This window comes from Ostrea edulis, chromosome 5 (genome assembly GCF_947568905.1).
Source record: "Ostrea edulis chromosome 5, xbOstEdul1.1, whole genome shotgun sequence".
Classification (NCBI taxonomy): Eukaryota; Metazoa; Mollusca; class Bivalvia; order Ostreida; family Ostreidae; genus Ostrea; species Ostrea edulis.
In genome coordinates this window covers 30,396,231-30,414,089 of record NC_079168.1, presented here as the reverse complement: position 1 = coordinate 30,414,089, position 17,859 = coordinate 30,396,231, and the positions used below count along the sequence as shown (strand labels likewise).

Here is a 17,859-nt window from a genome sequence, read left to right as displayed (position 1 = left end):
CAGACACTACTACATTACAAACACCACATGTTACTGACCCCAGTACAATACACGCCATAACAACAGACACAATATAAAACTATACTAGGACTTCTGATAGATCTTACACCACTAGACAGTCTATAAATATTACCAAAAAATTTAGTAACATCATTAACGCTACATCGCTAACCAACAACAATATCACTGATAGACCAATCGTGACCAACATCATCACCAGCGAAAACCCATCCTCATCGATCCGAGCCACCCCGGTCAACGAAAGTGACAGGACCACCATTCCCCACATAAACAGTGATAAAAGTACACAGTTCGGTTTTTATTTCTTAAGCTTGTTGGCTATTCCTCTATTTATTTTAACATGCATATGTTTTTATAAAAAGAAAGTCTTGGAAAATAGAAAAAAAGTTAGAGAAATGTTAGATGACATCAGCTTGAATAGGTTTCACATGAATAATTCCGTAGCGGAGATTTATGCATAACATTTTTTCTTCATCTATTGTTTATAACAACTTTAATTATATTAATTCTTTTCTAAAATATATGTGATATTCAACGTAATTGAAATGATAATAATAATAAAATGAAGAGCTTCATTATTTGGCTCCTGACGTGAGAGAAATTCTGATGTTTCCATTCAACTCAGATCTTATCAATCATATCGCATGGTTTTTATTTACTTAAAATTTATTTTATTTATTTGTCTTCATAATCTGTATTTTTTTTTCTTTATAAAAGCTGTATATGCATGAGATGCTGTTGCATTATTTCATGTTCATGTGAGTAAATGTGTGTTCTATACACTTGTAATGAAAGAGGGAATCTCATTGATGATGAAGGATAAAAATAGAGAACATATCAATGATGAATAATTTAAGGTATATTTTTAATATTAAGTATCTGACATTCATTCATAATTGAGTGGGGAGGGGGGTTACAGTATTGCGTGTCCTTCATATCAAGAATACTTTTTTGATGAAATTTAAAGCTTTTCATTCATAATTACTTTCTATTTCTTTAGTAACCGATGCATATGGTATGGGTGTTGCGGTACCTCATTCATCGTTTGGGTGGGCATGCATGCCAACTTTCCCGATTTGTGCGGGATTCTCCCGATTTGAAGCAGTTGAAAAGGGAAATCCCGATATCCCGATCGGGATGGCAAACACACCCCGAAATCCCGATTTTCTAAACATATCCCCCATTTTACGACAACAAACCCCCATTTCCAACCGGAATTTGAAATCCCGCGTCATTTCTGAACTGGCCAATCAGAAATCGGAACAATAGTCAGCCATGGTTGTTTACCTGTGTCGCATGGTTTTGGGGTGGTGTAATTTACCTGGTCTGCCTGTGTCGGGGTGCTTATTGGACAGTGTGAAGCATGTTTTGATAGTAATTAATCGGGAAGACGGATTTCAAATTGACATATCCTTTACACAAACGTGAATCACAACGATGATAGTGTCATCACCAAACAATCGGACATTACCGATTTTTGCCTCTCGCGGACAGCATCCAATATGCAATAAGGTACGTCAAATATATATTTTTTCCAACTATGATAATATAGGCTATCCGAATCTATCTCTCTATAGCGATGTATTATATAGTCTATATAGTGCAGTATTCAATAGACTTTGTGATGCGTATTTCGCACAAGGCTGTACTGAATTTTATATTACCAAGTAGCCTTAATGTACTAGTAAAAACGTATATCTTGATTGGGTTTTTTTCCTGGTAATTATTTCAGATGTCATGGGTGCAAAGGTTTTGTTCGCAAACTTCATAGCAGGGCAGATCACTCCTTTTCTGGTTGCAATGCAGATTGTTCCACCATACTCTGCAAGCCCATGTTTACAGACAAGCAAGATCGCCTTGTAGTCATACCTAAATGCATGTGCTTTAATTCAAATTTTAATATATAGACCAGCCAATGTTTATATGGTGTAAAAGGATGCAACTTTAAGTATTATATGATAATATGTATGTGACTTGTTGTTGGAGAGGATTTTTTGCTGAATAGATGATTTTAATAAAATATTTATGTATATCTTTCAAAGTGTTTTTTTCTTTAAAATAATTTTGTTAAAGTTAATGGTCAAACACATTTGATGTTCTGTTAATATATGATACATGTACAATGATTAGATTGCTATTTTTTTTTAAAAAGACAAATATCTATTTTCATGGTGAAATGTCGTGTATTTTGAGTTTTGAATAAAGGTCGTCGCACGCAAAATCTCCCATGGGTATTTTTTGAAAGTTGGAATGTATGGGTGGGGAGTGTTGCACCCCAGTCCGGAGGGCAGATCGTCAGAGGACTCCGCCGGACGAAGAGTCTGGAGGTATCGAGGTAAATATTAATTTCAGATTATAACAGAATACCTTTAAGAAATCAATGTTAATCTCACTCTCTATTATGTTATGTGTACCGCCATATGTAACATAATCATGTGTCATTAAGTCTTATTCAATATTCTTTATCATTTAAACAGGACACTGAGTTGAAACAGCCCTATAAGACATGGAGCGGTGGGAGAAAGGCCAGGAAATAAGTATTATATCACCAATATAGATACAAAATGTAGACTTTAAACTATTCATTAACTTCTTTAATATTTGTCTCATGTATTTTTTTTTTTTTTACCAAATTTCAAATCTTATTAATTTCATACAACCTCTTCGTTTATTAGATCGGAATATAAATCAGTTTTATTACTTAGGTGGTAATGTCATGATTAAAATTGTTTTGTTTTTGTTTTTCAGATCGAGTTTACAGATTTTCATTTTGTTAGTTTTTAAATCAATCATTAAAATTCACAGACATAGATAATAATGACTACTTGTTTTGTTTTCGTTTATTGACTGGATAATCTCTCTGTCAAATACACAAGGTGAATTGATTGCCACGTGAAGTTCATTTAAAATGTCACCTCAAGATGCCTCTCTCGGGGACACTACTCGCATTTGTGTTTAATTCGTATCAAATATCAGAATTGAAAACTTTTGACATACCGTAAACGACAGATGTATCAGTTCGTGACCCATATCTATGTGGTTTTACTTTGATTGAAAAGAAAACACTCAAGGTAGATGCTTCGTTACATGAATACGATTTCAATGTCGAAAATCTCATGTGGCTAGAGTTTTTTACGTGTCAAATTAAGGTAGAGACCGATAGCAACCACGTGATCAGTAAAAATCGTGTATTTTCACGTGAAATTATTTTTTGGAATTCCGTACATCGCCATAGAGTAGTTGAAAAACAAAAAGGGGTTCCGAAAGTACAAGTTGTTGCTGTGACTGAATCGATGATTGAGAGGGTCGTCTCGACGAAAGATATAGAAATTTGGCCATAGTTTAGATTAGGAATACGTCAATGTAATAATAGTGGACTAAATGTTTCGTCCGTGCAGAATGGCACTTTTTACCTCACGAAATTCACCACCATGCATAGCTGCGCTACGTAAACAAAGTTGTTGATGTAGCGTGATCGTGATGTCCGAGTGCTGCGAGTTTCAATACTGTTTATGTAGTCATTGAGAGTTTAAACAAAGTTTCTTCTGAGAAGAGGAATTCGATGGATGCATTCAACGTGGACAACGAAATCATAATTTCGTTTGGTAAGTGAAAAAAAATGGCAAATTGAATTTGTATTCAACCCACTTTTCCTCTGCTATTTCACAACGCGATTTTATAATAACATATATAAACGCACAATTTGGAGCTGTTTCATTTTTTGTGCATTTATGTATTCCATATGTGCCCAAAATATAACTCCTACATGTGCATGTAATTGTAAATGGATGTCATGTATATGCCAGATTTGAAAAAAAAATAGGGCTCTCACAAGTTTGAGGGGGGGGGGGGTTGCACTAAAATTCTATTTGGTATAAATGATAGTACTTATAGTATCTTGAAATTTCATTGACCTAAGAGATATTTCAAATCTGAGGTTTCATGTTTCATGCAAGCATGTAGGTCTACAAAACTTTATTCAAAATATTTGTAAAATCACAAGCCCCCCTCATAGGCAAATAAATGTATTGTATGAAAATAAGATATGTATGTCCTTCTCTTGACCCACACTCCGTAAAGGAGACAGGTCTGATAAATCTAGAGTTGACTTGTTTTGATATTATTAGAATGAACTGGCAGTTTATGAAAACATATCTGTCATCTCATATTGTAATATGATAATTAGGATGTTTATTCACCTCATTAAGGACCCAGGGGTGGGAGGGTATGTACAGTTTAAATAGAAGGTAACTATAACAATATGAAATAAATAACAATCATGCAGATGTACTACTGAAATGGGCTTCCAGCCAACAACTTCAACAGCAATTTGCCATGAAAATCAGCAAGAAAGGTACAATATTTTCTATCTTAGTAAGATAGAATTTTTCATTTTAACACCAGACATTTATCAAGACAATTCTTAGTATATTAGATATTCATCTTTTTTTCAATATTTGAATATACAGAATATATTTTTTATAACAGGTACTTCATTTACATTGATGATGTCATATCCCCTGGACCCCACAACTTTACAGGTTACAGAGAAAATTCAAGAACTTCTGCACAATGTGGGACTCGGATAGAATCAATAATGTATTTGTGAGCCCAGATATATTGTGCAACATACTAAAGTGTGAATTTAATGGAAAACAAGTACATGTACTCATGTATTACATGTCTTTTTTAAAGACAATAATATTGTATAAATATAGAGGAAGTGTCATTGTTGATTATTCTAAGTTTTTGATATACCAAAATCAGTAAACATTTGTAAATGAAAATAAAATACCAATTTTATAACTTTAATCAATGTGTTTGAATTTCTCATTTTCTAACCCCCCTCCCACCCCACCCCCGTTACACACACTCAGTGCATATATACTGTGAATGCAATATGCATGCATTCTAAGTTATCCAAGCGAGTTTTTGTTTCAGTGTGAGACTACAAGTAGGACTCATAAACTTATGAAGAGACATATATATTTGTGAGAGCAAGATAGCTGATATGAGCCTTGAGATCAATGGGTCGAGCCGCGGTGGTGGTCTAGAGGTTAGAGCGTTCGCCCCGCATGCGGAAGGCCAGGGTTCGAACCGGCGCGAGCCCCCCTAAAATTTTCAAGTTTAAAGTAAATCGTGGTCTCTTGTTTAGAGAAATATATACGATAAAAGAAGCCATAATTTCCTCCACTCTCAGAGAAATAAATGTCTGACAAAATCTTTTGATTTATTGAATTACTTTTAGTGGGAGAACTGCTACTTTTTCCAAAAACCCTTAAAATTTGCGTTATTTTATTAGTTTCACCTTATTAAAAATGACAGAAAATAATAAAAATGACTACATAGGAGACATATTTTAAGCCCTAAAAAATCTGTAAAATCCAGGAGTTTCTGGGGAATCGCCCCCCTCCCTTCAAGGCGGCCCCCAGACCCCTGCCTCATACAGTTGCACCCCCCCCCCTCCCAACTTCAATTCCTGATCCGCCCCTGAAATAGCTTATAGAAACCTTCTTATTGTCATGTTCAATTTTCAAAGAGGTAATTTGGGAATGCTTAAACATTCTAAGTTATAAAAAGGTCAGTAGTTTATCTCTGCTGGCTGAATCTTTCTTCTCAATGCACCGAGTGCAATTCATGACGTCTATGTTCCTGCTCATTCTTTCTCCTCCATACCATACAGTATATTAAAGGGGTTGGGATGTAATGGAGACATTTGTTTTAACAAATATAAATTGTATTTCAATTTTTTGTGGGGATTTTTATTTGGGAAAACTCTTGATATTAATCATCAAATATGATGACGTATGATAAATCTATATTCTGAGTGTAAGTGCACAAAGGTCAACAACGAGAACTACAACAAAATATAAGCTACAATTTGAAATACATACTTTCTGTATTATATTTATTAATTTAAAAAAGGTATTACAAAGAATCTTCGAATTTCAGCAAGCTGTTTTTGATGGATTGTTTACAACATCTTTTAATAACCCATTTTCTTACGAAAATGTGTAGTTTGTTAAAAGGGGGTGGGGTTAGGAATTTTTTACTAGTTCCATATTGAACCCCATTATGGTGTATAATTTTTTTCATATATTTTACTGACTAATAGACTGACCACATAATGAAATAAAATAAGAAATTTGATGGGTAATTTTTTTGCAGCTTAAGCAAAGGTATGACCCTGTGTGCAAATATTGTGCACTGTTTTAAGGTAATTGGCCAATGTAGCTCTGTTGAAGTAATGTTGTTGCATGTTAATAATGATTGCTGAACTTGAAATTGATGTGTAATATACAATTATGTGAAAGGTTGTTTGGAACCATATATGACAAGTTATGATCCTTTTTACAATAAAAATGTTATAGCTCTATTTGTATATTGCTCTCTACTTATTTTTCTTCACTTTTTACGCTTTACAAGGACTAAAGAAGGTGTTGTTAAAATCGCCATATTTCTCAAAAACAAGGTCGATTACCTACATTGATTTTTTATTATGTTTTATATCGAAGCTTCATCATAAACATATATCAAAATAAAAAAAATTCAATGGTTAATTTTTTTAGCATCAACCTATCAATCTCTACCTTAAAACACGGTGTAATTTTTGATTTTTTTTTCTTTCGTGTATTTCGTATCAAATTTGAATGTTGATGATTGTAAAGTAATAGTAAAAATTAATTATTATGGAATCTCTTCGTTGATTAGATGCAAATAAAAAAAAACTTGTCACTCCATAGGAATATTATTTTGAAAATAAAAAACTTTCTTTTCAGATCCAGATCATGAGTGTAATAGACATGGGACATTTTTTTTTATATCTTAACCTGAATACAAAATTAGTGAAAAAATGTACTTGTTTTTTTAATTTCTTATGTTCATCGGAATGAGAATATTCTCTGTTAGATACAGGTATATCCATCGATGCATTAAAGTAAAATAAGTGTCAAGTTTCTTCACTCGGAGTCACTTGGATTATCTGATACGATCCGCTCCATCGATGATCTAACGAGAAATAAAATTATTTTCTCGGTGTCACTGTGCGCATTCGTTTTATAGGATTGAAAGCTCTATCGTAACTCCGTTCAGCGTTTTACCATATGTTTACCATTGCAAATACGCCACTCACATAATTTAACAACACCTCATTGAATTTTACAAAGACCGTGTCAGGTTTTTCCGTATCCCTTATTCACTCGGAATTTCCAGACTCGGGTCCTTTGTTATTTGAGAGCAATGGCTTTATTGTTTACCCCCCCCCCCCCCCCTAGACAATCCCTTTGATCTTCGATCCCACTCGTATACCCTTATTCACTCGGAATTTCCAGACTCGGATCCTTTGTTATTTGAGAACAATAGGTCTATTGTTTACCCCCCCCCCCTTATACTGTCCCTTTGATCTTCGATCCCACTCCCTTTCTATTGTTCTCGAGAACAATAGACATGGGTTTTTCCAGCTATTTTTAGCCTATGACGTCATCCATCTATTGTCCTTAAGTAGGTCAATTGAGAACAATAGGTCTATTGTTTACCCCCCCCCCCCCCCCCCATACAGCCTACTATACTACTAATAAATCGGATGTCGATTCGATATGTATGTATCCCAGTGAACTCGAGATAAAAAAAAACCTCACAGAGTTTTCTATATCTGCTTTGTACTAAAATATTTTATTGAACATAGATGTCAATGGCAAACTAGTCCAGTCATAATACTAATTGACCCAGAACAAATTGCAACAGAAAAAATAAATGCGTAAAAACTTTGAACTATATCCCTAGAACACCCCATCAAAAATCGCCACATAAATATTTTGTCTAAGTAAAATTATAACAATTTTTAAATGTTGCTAATTTTGTTAAATGAAAATAACGCCATTGGGCCGCCATAACCAGTTCCGAATTTTATAATTTTTCCCCGGAGATAGCAAGACAATGGAAATCATGGTTTAAAAACAGTCGAAAATGAATTTTTTGGTAAGTTTTATATACAAATGTACAAATAGTTCATATCTTAGTTGAAATACCTCATAATTCAGCACCGATAAACTTTTATTTACATAAAATAAACACGAAATCCACACATAACAGACGCTACTTACCCATAATGCACTAAAGTAATATAAAACCGTTATTTATCCGTCTTTAATCAATATTAGGCGTATTTCAAATGATATTTAGTCAAGGATATTCTAGTTTAACTTCAACGATCATAATCAAAATAATTCCGTACCAAAATAATTCGAAATCCGACAGAAGGGGGATGCAGACGAAAAATAAATCTATGGAACGCGTGTTTAACAATAAGGTACCGAGAAATTTCGTTATTTACGTTTTTTCCATTTTATTCGAGAAAATACTTCTTAATGAATGTCAAAACATTTATATATTATTTTGTTTGATATTCAATAAATTATTTGTTGCAATTTTTAGAGAGAAAATCTACCGAACGCTTGTTTAATAACAAAGTAAAACTTAGAAATTCTGTTAAGCGATTCCAAACTCGGGCGTTGTTCACTTTATATATATTTTTTGACAACAGAAAATGCTAAACCCCAATAGCTTCTGGAACTTTACACCTGTGCTCCTACTATGGTTTCGTCCAGGGCCCACGAGAGGCAGGGGGGTTAAGGAGACCCTCCAGACTTCCTGCCTCCTTTGGCACGCACATCATTTCGTTCTAGCTACGCCCCTGCATTCACATTGTCGGATACCCACGGCTGCTCTCGTCTTCTACTCATCAGATGAGTAAATGACGAGATCAGCCGTAGATATCCGACAAGAATTGCAGGACATAATGCAAATTACAATTTATATTCTGTAACAAAAGGTATGTGTACGATACACATGTATAAATAAAAATTATCATATATGTTGTGGTGCTTCTCTTTGTTGAGAATTTAGCTTTACAGGTAATACCTTAAGGTTGATTACTACACTAAAATTTTATCTGGCTCGTTAAAGTATCTCATATGATATATAATTTCATAACAAAAATATCATATAAGATAATTTAGAGATTGTATCACTGTTTTAATGGCGAGAGATCATACTTTATAATGATACGAGATGCTTTAATGCGCCATTAAATAAAATTTTAGAGTAGCAATCCGCATAACAATAACTTTTTCAGAGAGAGAGATATATATATGAGAGAATTTTGATTGACCGTTTCTTGTTTAACGTCTCTCGGGAGAATTTTCCACCCATATGGAGACGTCACCAATTTAAGATCGGTGAAGGGCTTCAACTTTAGACCTTTGCTCGGTAATTACGGCCATTGAGCAGTGAGGGTAGTTTAGCGTGCCACACCTACTGTGAGTACCCGTGACATCCACACCTGATGCCGAGCGTTTGGCAATGGAACTGTCACTACCTATTTTAGCGACTTAGTTCTGTCACGCCCGGGATTCGAACGCTCTAACCTATAGATCAGTGCGGCGGAGAGGGAAAATTTTAGTGTATATTCAATTTAAAGTAACATTTCAAGGATAAATAGCCCTAGGAATTACATGTACAACATCGGTTGAAGTGCACACTCTTCCACCAACGTCAAATGCAACAAAATATCATTCTCTTAGAGCATTCTATCAAGTAAAACAACGGACTGGTAATGACGAAAACATTAATTTGACGGACTTTGGGTGGACCATTGAAGGGAATATGTGCTTACCTGTAAGATCAACCATGCTTCCTGCACCTGACGAACTTTTAAAAACTATTTATTGTAGATGCAAAATCAGTTGTAATACCAAACGTTGTAACTGCAGAAAACATGGACTAGGATGCTGAATAGCATGTACCGAGTGTCGAGGAACAACTTGCGTGAACGGTTTTAGCCCAAATGAAGATTCCGATGATTCATAATATTAAAAACAGTAAGATATAGGAATAAAGACGAAATGTAAAAGATAGCTGTGAATCAAAACATTATGATAATTTTGTTAAACGTTATCTAAGAGGCTTACAAAATAGAACTTCCTTTGTCATGTTTATGAGAGTTAATTATCAATCTTAGCTGTTGGAAATCACATTTTTGTCTAATTTTCACCAAAAATGACGTTTTTGTCCCATAAAATACGTATATATGGTACTAGAAATTAAAATTTTGTTCCTTATGATGCATTATTTAGTTTTCAAATCATTTCAAATAACTAAAATGGCCTATTTTTCAGACTAAAGCTTTGTATCTATGATTTCCAGTTTTTTGCGATTTTTCTTCAAAATCCGTGATTTTTACCCCAAAAATCTATACAATGCAAATTTCAATTGATGGCGATTTTTAATATAGCATTAAGGACACTGTAAGCTATCCAAAGAACATAAAAACATTTCTGTTGCAATTAGTTCTAGGTTCAGCACAATCTGGAGTAGAATGACTGGACTAAACTAACAACTCAACTTTATAACAAATGGGTTGATTTCAATTTCCCAATCGTCAACTTCCCATATCTATGTAGCAATATTCCTTTATCATCTGCATATGATGTTTATGTCTCTCAACTGATTCAATACACAAGAGCTTGTAGTGCGTATGATCAGGTTTTAAATCTAGGCAGGCTACTGACAAACAAGTTGGTGTGATAAGGATTTGAACAGTATCGATTGAAGTCAGCATTTAAAGTCTACATTTCGCAAATTCTATTTGTCATTATAACGATCATGTTTGCCAATACAACCTGTCATTGATTGAAATGCTGTCTCATATGCGTGTTTCATATCAATTGTTAAGGTGGTCTTTACACACTACAGATTACTCTGTCTACCTAATCAAGACATAGAGCTCACGGCGGGTGTGAACGGTCGACAGGGAAAGCTTACTCATCCTAGGTACCTGACCCCACCTCTGGTATATCCTGAGTTCCGCGTCTGCCCAACTCTTAATTTTGCATTCCTTATGAAAGGTGAAGATAACTAACAGTGATAAATCTCATAGTGGTGAAAGTTGACCACTAGAATCCCATCCTCAAAATTGCAGTCCCCATGGTAGGGATCTTAGATGCTTCCGAATCCGATGTTTATATTCACTTAGATGAGAAAAAATCGGAGGGGCGGATCGCCAAACCACAAAAGGGTACCATCACCGTTTTTTTCACATTGATGGCAGCCAGTTTACCAATAGAACCCCGCCTTCTAATTTTCAGTTCACGGGGTAGGTGTCCTCGATATTTCCAAATCCGATGTTTATTCACCAGGCGTAATACACGTATGCAATGAGTAAAAGATGGAGGGACGAATCTTCAAAACAGGAGAGGGTACCATCGCCATTTCATTTCAAAGTGGGGGTAGCTGACCACTATACTGCAACTTCAAAATTTCAGTCTGTATTTCTTTTTCATGCATATATAAATTTTAATTGCGACCTACCATCAAGAATGTAGTTCACTATTGAATTGCGAAATGCAAACTGCAAAAGTTCTGCTTTAGAAATCTAATTTCCCTTTTGACAGGCTATTATGTACTTTTTCCGCTTTGTTGGATAACGTCCTGTATGGATAATTAGGATTTGTATGAAATAGAGCATGAAACTTCCATATGTAAAGTATTGATGTCATTGTTGATTTAAAGCACCATGCTCACCACACAAGAAAAATTGACGACAATAGCTCTGTTTTTTCTTATTATTGGATTTCTGTTCACTACTGTGGCATTTTCGACCACGGGTTGGCTGGAACTACTTCACAAAGGTCGTAAATTCCACATTGGTTTGTGGCGAGTTTGTGAACGGCGGTGTTACAACCTTGATGGGATAGTATTAAGTAAGTATGTGTCAGAGGTACTTTCTGTTCGTTCAAAGTTATTAATAGCAATTTATCATCGATGTAGAATTTAGAAATGACGAGGTATTGTGCGAGTCTTAAGATTTCAGAAAATTGTAGGTTTATCGCAACATCTGACTTAAACCATGTTTTGTATATAAAGTATATACTTCTAAGTACTAGAACATACACTGTTATACAGGAATCGAACCTGACCCCCCCCCCCCCCCACTCCACCCCAATACACCTCGGTCACTCATTTAGAAAGTATAGGTTAATTGTAGCATCTAAAGCAAGTCTGATTGAATGGGGTGTTGCTAAAACGCGGAACGGAAAATATTGTATGCAATGATGTTATTTTGAAAAAATCGCAAGGCTTATTATGAAAAGAGAAATTACAGAGAGAACGGGTAGTCATCCTCGGAATCCACCTTTCATACACCTCATTCTAATGCAAATACATTTTTTTTAAAAATTATTTCGACAAATATTAAGGAAACGCCTGTGGGTACCCCCACTTCCTGGCTTTTCCATTTTCTACCCCCCCCCCCTGATTGTAACAGTATGTTGTTTCACCAATAAAATAAAATAGATATACTGAAAAAGACTTGGATTATAATTTGAAGGGACATGGACATGATTTGAGATGAAAATTTTCAAATCTTATTTTTCCATTTTTAATGTTTAGATTGGTTAACTAAGATATTCCTTTTAAAACTTTCAATGTCAGTTGTCGAGGTACATATATATGGGAGATATAGAGCTCACAATTCTTTGAAATGTAAACAAGGCCCGTGACATGTTTTTGTTTGTATATGTTAAATATAACAGGAAAGGTTTTGATTAAAGCAGATTTTTTTTTTCAATTTACAACTTAATTCTAAATACAATGAAATAGTTTATAGTGTTTGACACACCTCATTTTGTTTAAAACATGCTATTTTCTATTAAGTAATCTATTTGCAAAGAAATACATGGCACGAGTCTTGTTTACATAACAAAGAATTGTGAGTCCTGTATCTCACTTGTAACTCAAAAACTGATGTTAAAATTTAGGTTGATCATTAAAAATACTTTAGTTTGGCATTAAAAACTAGAAAAATAGAAAAATAAATAAAACTTCAAAAATTACAGCTCAAATCCGAGAAAATACTCGTATGGTGACGTCACCATTGCCGGTGAAGGGCTGCAAAAATTCAGGCCTATGTTCGGCGCTTATGTCTTTGAGCAGGGAGGTATCTTTATCGTGCAACACCTGCTGTGACACAGGACCTCAGTTTTTGCGGTCTCACATGAAGGACCGCCCCATTTAGTCGCCTCTTACTGTAAGCAAGGGTTACTGAGGACCTACAGGATCCCTTTCATATGTTCTTTCGGGTCTTTCTAAGAGGTCCGTCGGTTAACATCAAACATTGTTTGAAGAAGGCCGTGTTTGGGACAGTAGAAAACAAGAGCATGTGAAACATCTTATTTGATCTCAGATAACTGCTGAGGTGCGAGTACAAATACCCAACACAAATCAGTCTATAACAAAGTTTAACTTTACAAGGAATTCAAATTTGTACAAGTGTTCATCGAAATTTGATCTTTGTTTTTATTTTATTTTTATTATTTATTTATTTGCTTTTACTCTGGAATTTGAAAACCATATTGAACATCTACAAGTGATGGCTAAAGAATTTTTTTCTACCTTTTGAAATAACAAAGAAGTTCTAATAACAAGATACAGTAGTAGTCAGGGCTGGAAAACATTATAAGGAAATTTCCAGTTTGCGTTGTTTCAAGCTTTTGAAGATTTTTTGTTGTGTTTCGAGGTTTCCCATTCGTCGTTTATGTATAAACGAGAGCATGTTCTCGTTCAATTCTTTAATCTAGGGAGACTACTGACAAACAAGTTGATGCTACAGGAGTTTCAACAATCCCGTTTGAGGTCAGCATTTCGCAAATTTCATGGTCGTTATAACGATCTTATTTGCAAACACAACCTGCAGTTAGGTTGAATGCTGTCTGATGTGTTTCATATCAATACGGAAGTTCCGAGTTCCCCAAGAGTTATTTCTCTTTGTCGAACTCTGTTATGACGTAAGATATGATGACAGTGGGTACAGTTGCTAATTACTATCGTTGTATTGTTTCTTAAAAGATGATATCCAGAGTTTCTGAGACCATCCTATCTCAGGGAAAAGGCAACTTTAGTGAGTTCATGAGTATTGGATAACAAAATGGCTCAAACAAATATTGTTCATTGCCATCTTTCTTTGATAAAAGCGTCACTCATGTAGAAGAGGAAACGAATAATGATTCAATAGCCAATTTGATGATCTTATTCAAACAGATTATGCTTGATATGGCCAGAATATGCATACCAGTGATTGATATAAATAAAAGTTACGCTTTTATTACATTAATCGTACGTAATCGTTATGTACAATACCAGTCTACGATATAATGTATACATTGTGTACCCACCATACGTCATAAAATGCGAAAGAGTTCGACAAAGGGAAATAACTTTTGGGTAACTCGGAACTTGCGTATTGTCAGGCTGTTCTTGACATACCGATTTTGACTACGGATTACTCCTTCACCTGATCAAGGTAGAGGACTCACGACGGATTCAACAGGGAATGCTTACTCCTCCTAGGCACCTGATCCCACCTCTGGTATATCCTGGGGTCCACGTTTTCCCAACTCTTAATTTTAATTTTTATCACTATTCGTTATCTTCACCTTTTCAGCTACACATGTTTAGGTTAAATGAAAGGTAATATCTAGTCATGTGGGTATTTTTTTTTTTTTACAGATTGGTGGGGTTATGTGCAGACCACTGGCTGTTTGGGATTGGTAGGAACACTGTGTGCTACCATTCTCACTGCTGTGTGTATCTATGTAGAGCGGTTTCAGTGGAACAACAAACTCCTTAGATTCGCAGCCATCGTGACCATACTAACATGTAGATAACTAAATTATAAGTAACTTTCAATATCAAAAGTTACTTTCAATTCAATATCTTGAGCTAAATTATCATAAGAACTAAACAAAATTTCAAAGTACCAATATATCATCGGAGGATGAATTAACTCGTGCATTAATGTCTGACTTATCAATTATGATTAATCTTGAGTGGTTTATGATGATAATTTTGTATTTGATATTTCAGGGATAATGGAAGTCTCGGGATGCGTGACGTTTGTTGTGTCGTGGATACGTACATCGCCAGACTATGGAGCGAATGATGATCTTTTTTATCTTGGACTACCCACACTGACCACTGACAGAACGGACTTGTCCTATAGTTTAGTTTTTGCCATTCTTGGTGCTCAATTAACTCTTGTTGGCGGCATAATGTTATTTCACGTGCTGCAGAAGATAGAAGAATGTTCAAAAGAAACGATTCGTGAGGGATCTGGGTCCACTTCCTTTACACCCGAAATACGAGCATCATGAATCACAACCGAGTGGCTTTCATATTGTTAACATGAACCAAATCCCTTAACTGTCAAAACGTCACCGTTGATTCTACTTATAGTAGAGTGCCAATAGAAATGAAAATATTTTATGGAATTGTGATTTTCATGTTGAAAAAATAAAGCAGATTTATTTAATATTTCTTGATAGCAAAGTTAATGCCCAGTAAAATGTTTCTAAACCTTATGAGGAATTTTATGCCAAGCATGGGCATGAAAGGTGAAGATAACGAACAATGATCAATCTCATAACTCCTATAAGCAATACGAAATAGAGAGTTGGACAAACACGGACCCCTGGATATACCAGAGGTAGGATCATGTGTCCAGGAGGAGTAAGCACCCCTATCGACCGGCCACACCCACCGTGAGCCATGTGTATTGATCGGGTAAATGGAGTTATCCGTAGTCAAAATCAGTGTGCCAAGAATGGCTTAACATTCGGCATGATGACAGTAGTTGACCCAATGATAGGTTGTATTGACAAATTAGATTGTTATAATGACCATATAATTTGCGAAATACTGACTTTAAACGAGGCTATTGAAACGCCTGCACCTTCAACTTGTTTGTCAGTAACCTGCCTCGATTCAAACACCGATCATACGCAGAACAAGTTCTTGCGTATCGAATGAGTTGAGGGATATAAACACCATTTAATGTTACTCCACTGGTATATTTGAACTGCCTGATGAACCATGTAGACAGGGTTAGGGTTCTAGCAGTAAATGGTTTTTTTTTTATGGAATGTGTCATTCTGATTTTCAATATTTAATTACAACTGTGCCGAATCAACTTCTAATATATATATATATATATATATATATATATATATATAATATACTGAACATTTGAATAGTAAAGGTATCCACAGCCACGCCCAATATGCCTATGCACCTGGTTTGTTGGCTATAGATGTCCAAGAATATACAAGATCAAGGTATTCTCATCAGCACCATCCTCTTGTAAAGGTAAACATTCTGGAAATGTTTAAATTTCCTATCCAAGATTATGACAATGGCTCTAGAAATGTGTGCAGTAGTGCAGGTTTCCTTCTTCACGTGAACCAACTGACAGTAAACACTACTAAAGACGCTCTGCATGAAGCGTGAAAACGTTCGTGTTGGATGAAAGTGGATAGAAAAGTAATTCAACATTGTCTTTATTAAAGTTTATTGATTGTAATAAAAGGTTCTTGAGCTTACACTTGTGAGGTTGGGTGTAGAAATTATCTAACGTGAATGAATTTTACACATAGAGTGCCAATATTAGACCTCCTTTGTTATATAACTAAACCATATTTCAGTTGCTTTGTGTTAATAATTCATTCATTTCCTTGTCAAGTTTAGAAATTAATATGAATGCATATAATGTCGCAGTTATCAAAAGTATTAAAGAGAGCACTGGTTATTAAACATAGAGACTTGAGCAAGTGTAATGTACAGCATGTATTGACGATTAAACAGATGACAGGTGCCCTACTTTTGAACATGGGACCCACGCTCTCTTTGGTTCACTGCCCACTTTCAATGTGCAAAACAAGCTAACAAGGAAGTAAGTAATTCTTATTTAAAGTCGGAACTATTTACAATAAACAAGTCACATGAGCTAACAAGTTCTTTAACCGACTTGTACAGCATAAAACACATCACAAATGGTACATGTATATATACATACACAGTCATAAAACAAACACAGTTTTAAATAAAAACACATACTATATCCACAAAAAAAATAAAAATAAAAACAAAACCACATACATATACAGAAGAATCAGGGGTAAAAGAGAGGTAAGAAGCAAAGCACGACTACAGATACAGAAACATAAAACATGCATAGCTATACAGGGACTAACTAAGCACACAGATACGTACACAAAAACCAGGGATAAGAAAGGGTAAGATACACAGCACTAATGCAGATGGGAAACATAAACATGCAATTTTTAAGATTTATTTCCTGAAATTTTCTGTATTCGATATCTGTGCTTTTATTACACTCTTTTCACGTTATATGGATTTACTGAAATGGATGTAGGAAACACTTTCATACACCTCGTCCTCTTGTTTGCTTGCAAGTTCGGATAAAATGGAAAATTACTAGACTTGCCCAAGTCTCTATGTTAAGTTGGTTTTCATTAAACTATTTTACTGATTATTTTCTGTGATAGTTTGTTTTCAAACATAAGAACTCTGTTCTGACATTAATAAAAGTATTATATATGAAAGAGCGCAGATGCACGACACAAAATAAAACTACAGCAAGTCGACAGGATCGCGATAGTTTGTCGAAGTCACACACGGAAATGAATGAAGAAACCCATCAACCTGCATCCCGTCAATCTGCCGTCAACCGGAAATGTATAAACCAGTGTGCGCTTACTTCGAAAATTCAGGTCAAAGCGAGGACCCCTTGATTGTGGACATGAATTTGTTTTTCATCTTGTAATTTTTTTCTCTCAATCCAGTATGTTCAAACAAAATGCCATTAGGAATTGAAAATAGATATAGTTGTACAATAGAAATAGAATCCGTAAATTTTCGGGAATTATTTCTAATTAGTTTTGCTTTGTACGTTAAAGCGGTGGATCAAATGGAGTGTGGACCCAAATG

General features: G+C 35.0%; 1 protein-coding gene and 2 long non-coding RNA genes across 3 annotated transcripts; all 3 read left to right on the top strand.

The window, feature by feature from the left end:
• The first annotated feature begins 1,185 nt into the window (after nt 1-1,185).
• LOC130054831 (uncharacterized) lies at nt 1,186-2,062 on the top strand. The gene is made up of 2 exons (XR_008803160.1): nt 1,186-1,533; nt 1,754-2,062. It is a non-coding gene; the product is annotated as an uncharacterized LOC130054831 (long non-coding RNA).
• Nucleotides 2,063-4,315: 2,253 nt separating this feature from the next.
• LOC130054830 (uncharacterized) lies at nt 4,316-6,403 on the top strand. The gene is made up of 2 exons (XR_008803159.1): nt 4,316-4,375; nt 4,510-6,403. It is a non-coding gene; the product is annotated as an uncharacterized LOC130054830 (long non-coding RNA).
• Nucleotides 6,404-11,527: 5,124 nt separating this feature from the next.
• Nucleotides 11,528-15,385, top strand: LOC130054829 (uncharacterized). The gene is made up of 3 exons (XM_056165739.1): nt 11,528-11,780; nt 14,584-14,733; nt 14,941-15,385. Exons 1-3 carry the CDS (start codon nt 11,594-11,596, stop codon nt 15,225-15,227), a joined length of 624 nt encoding a protein of 207 aa, XP_056021714.1. The 5' UTR covers nt 11,528-11,593; the 3' UTR covers nt 15,228-15,385.
• Nucleotides 15,386-17,859: the final 2,474 nt, after the last annotated feature.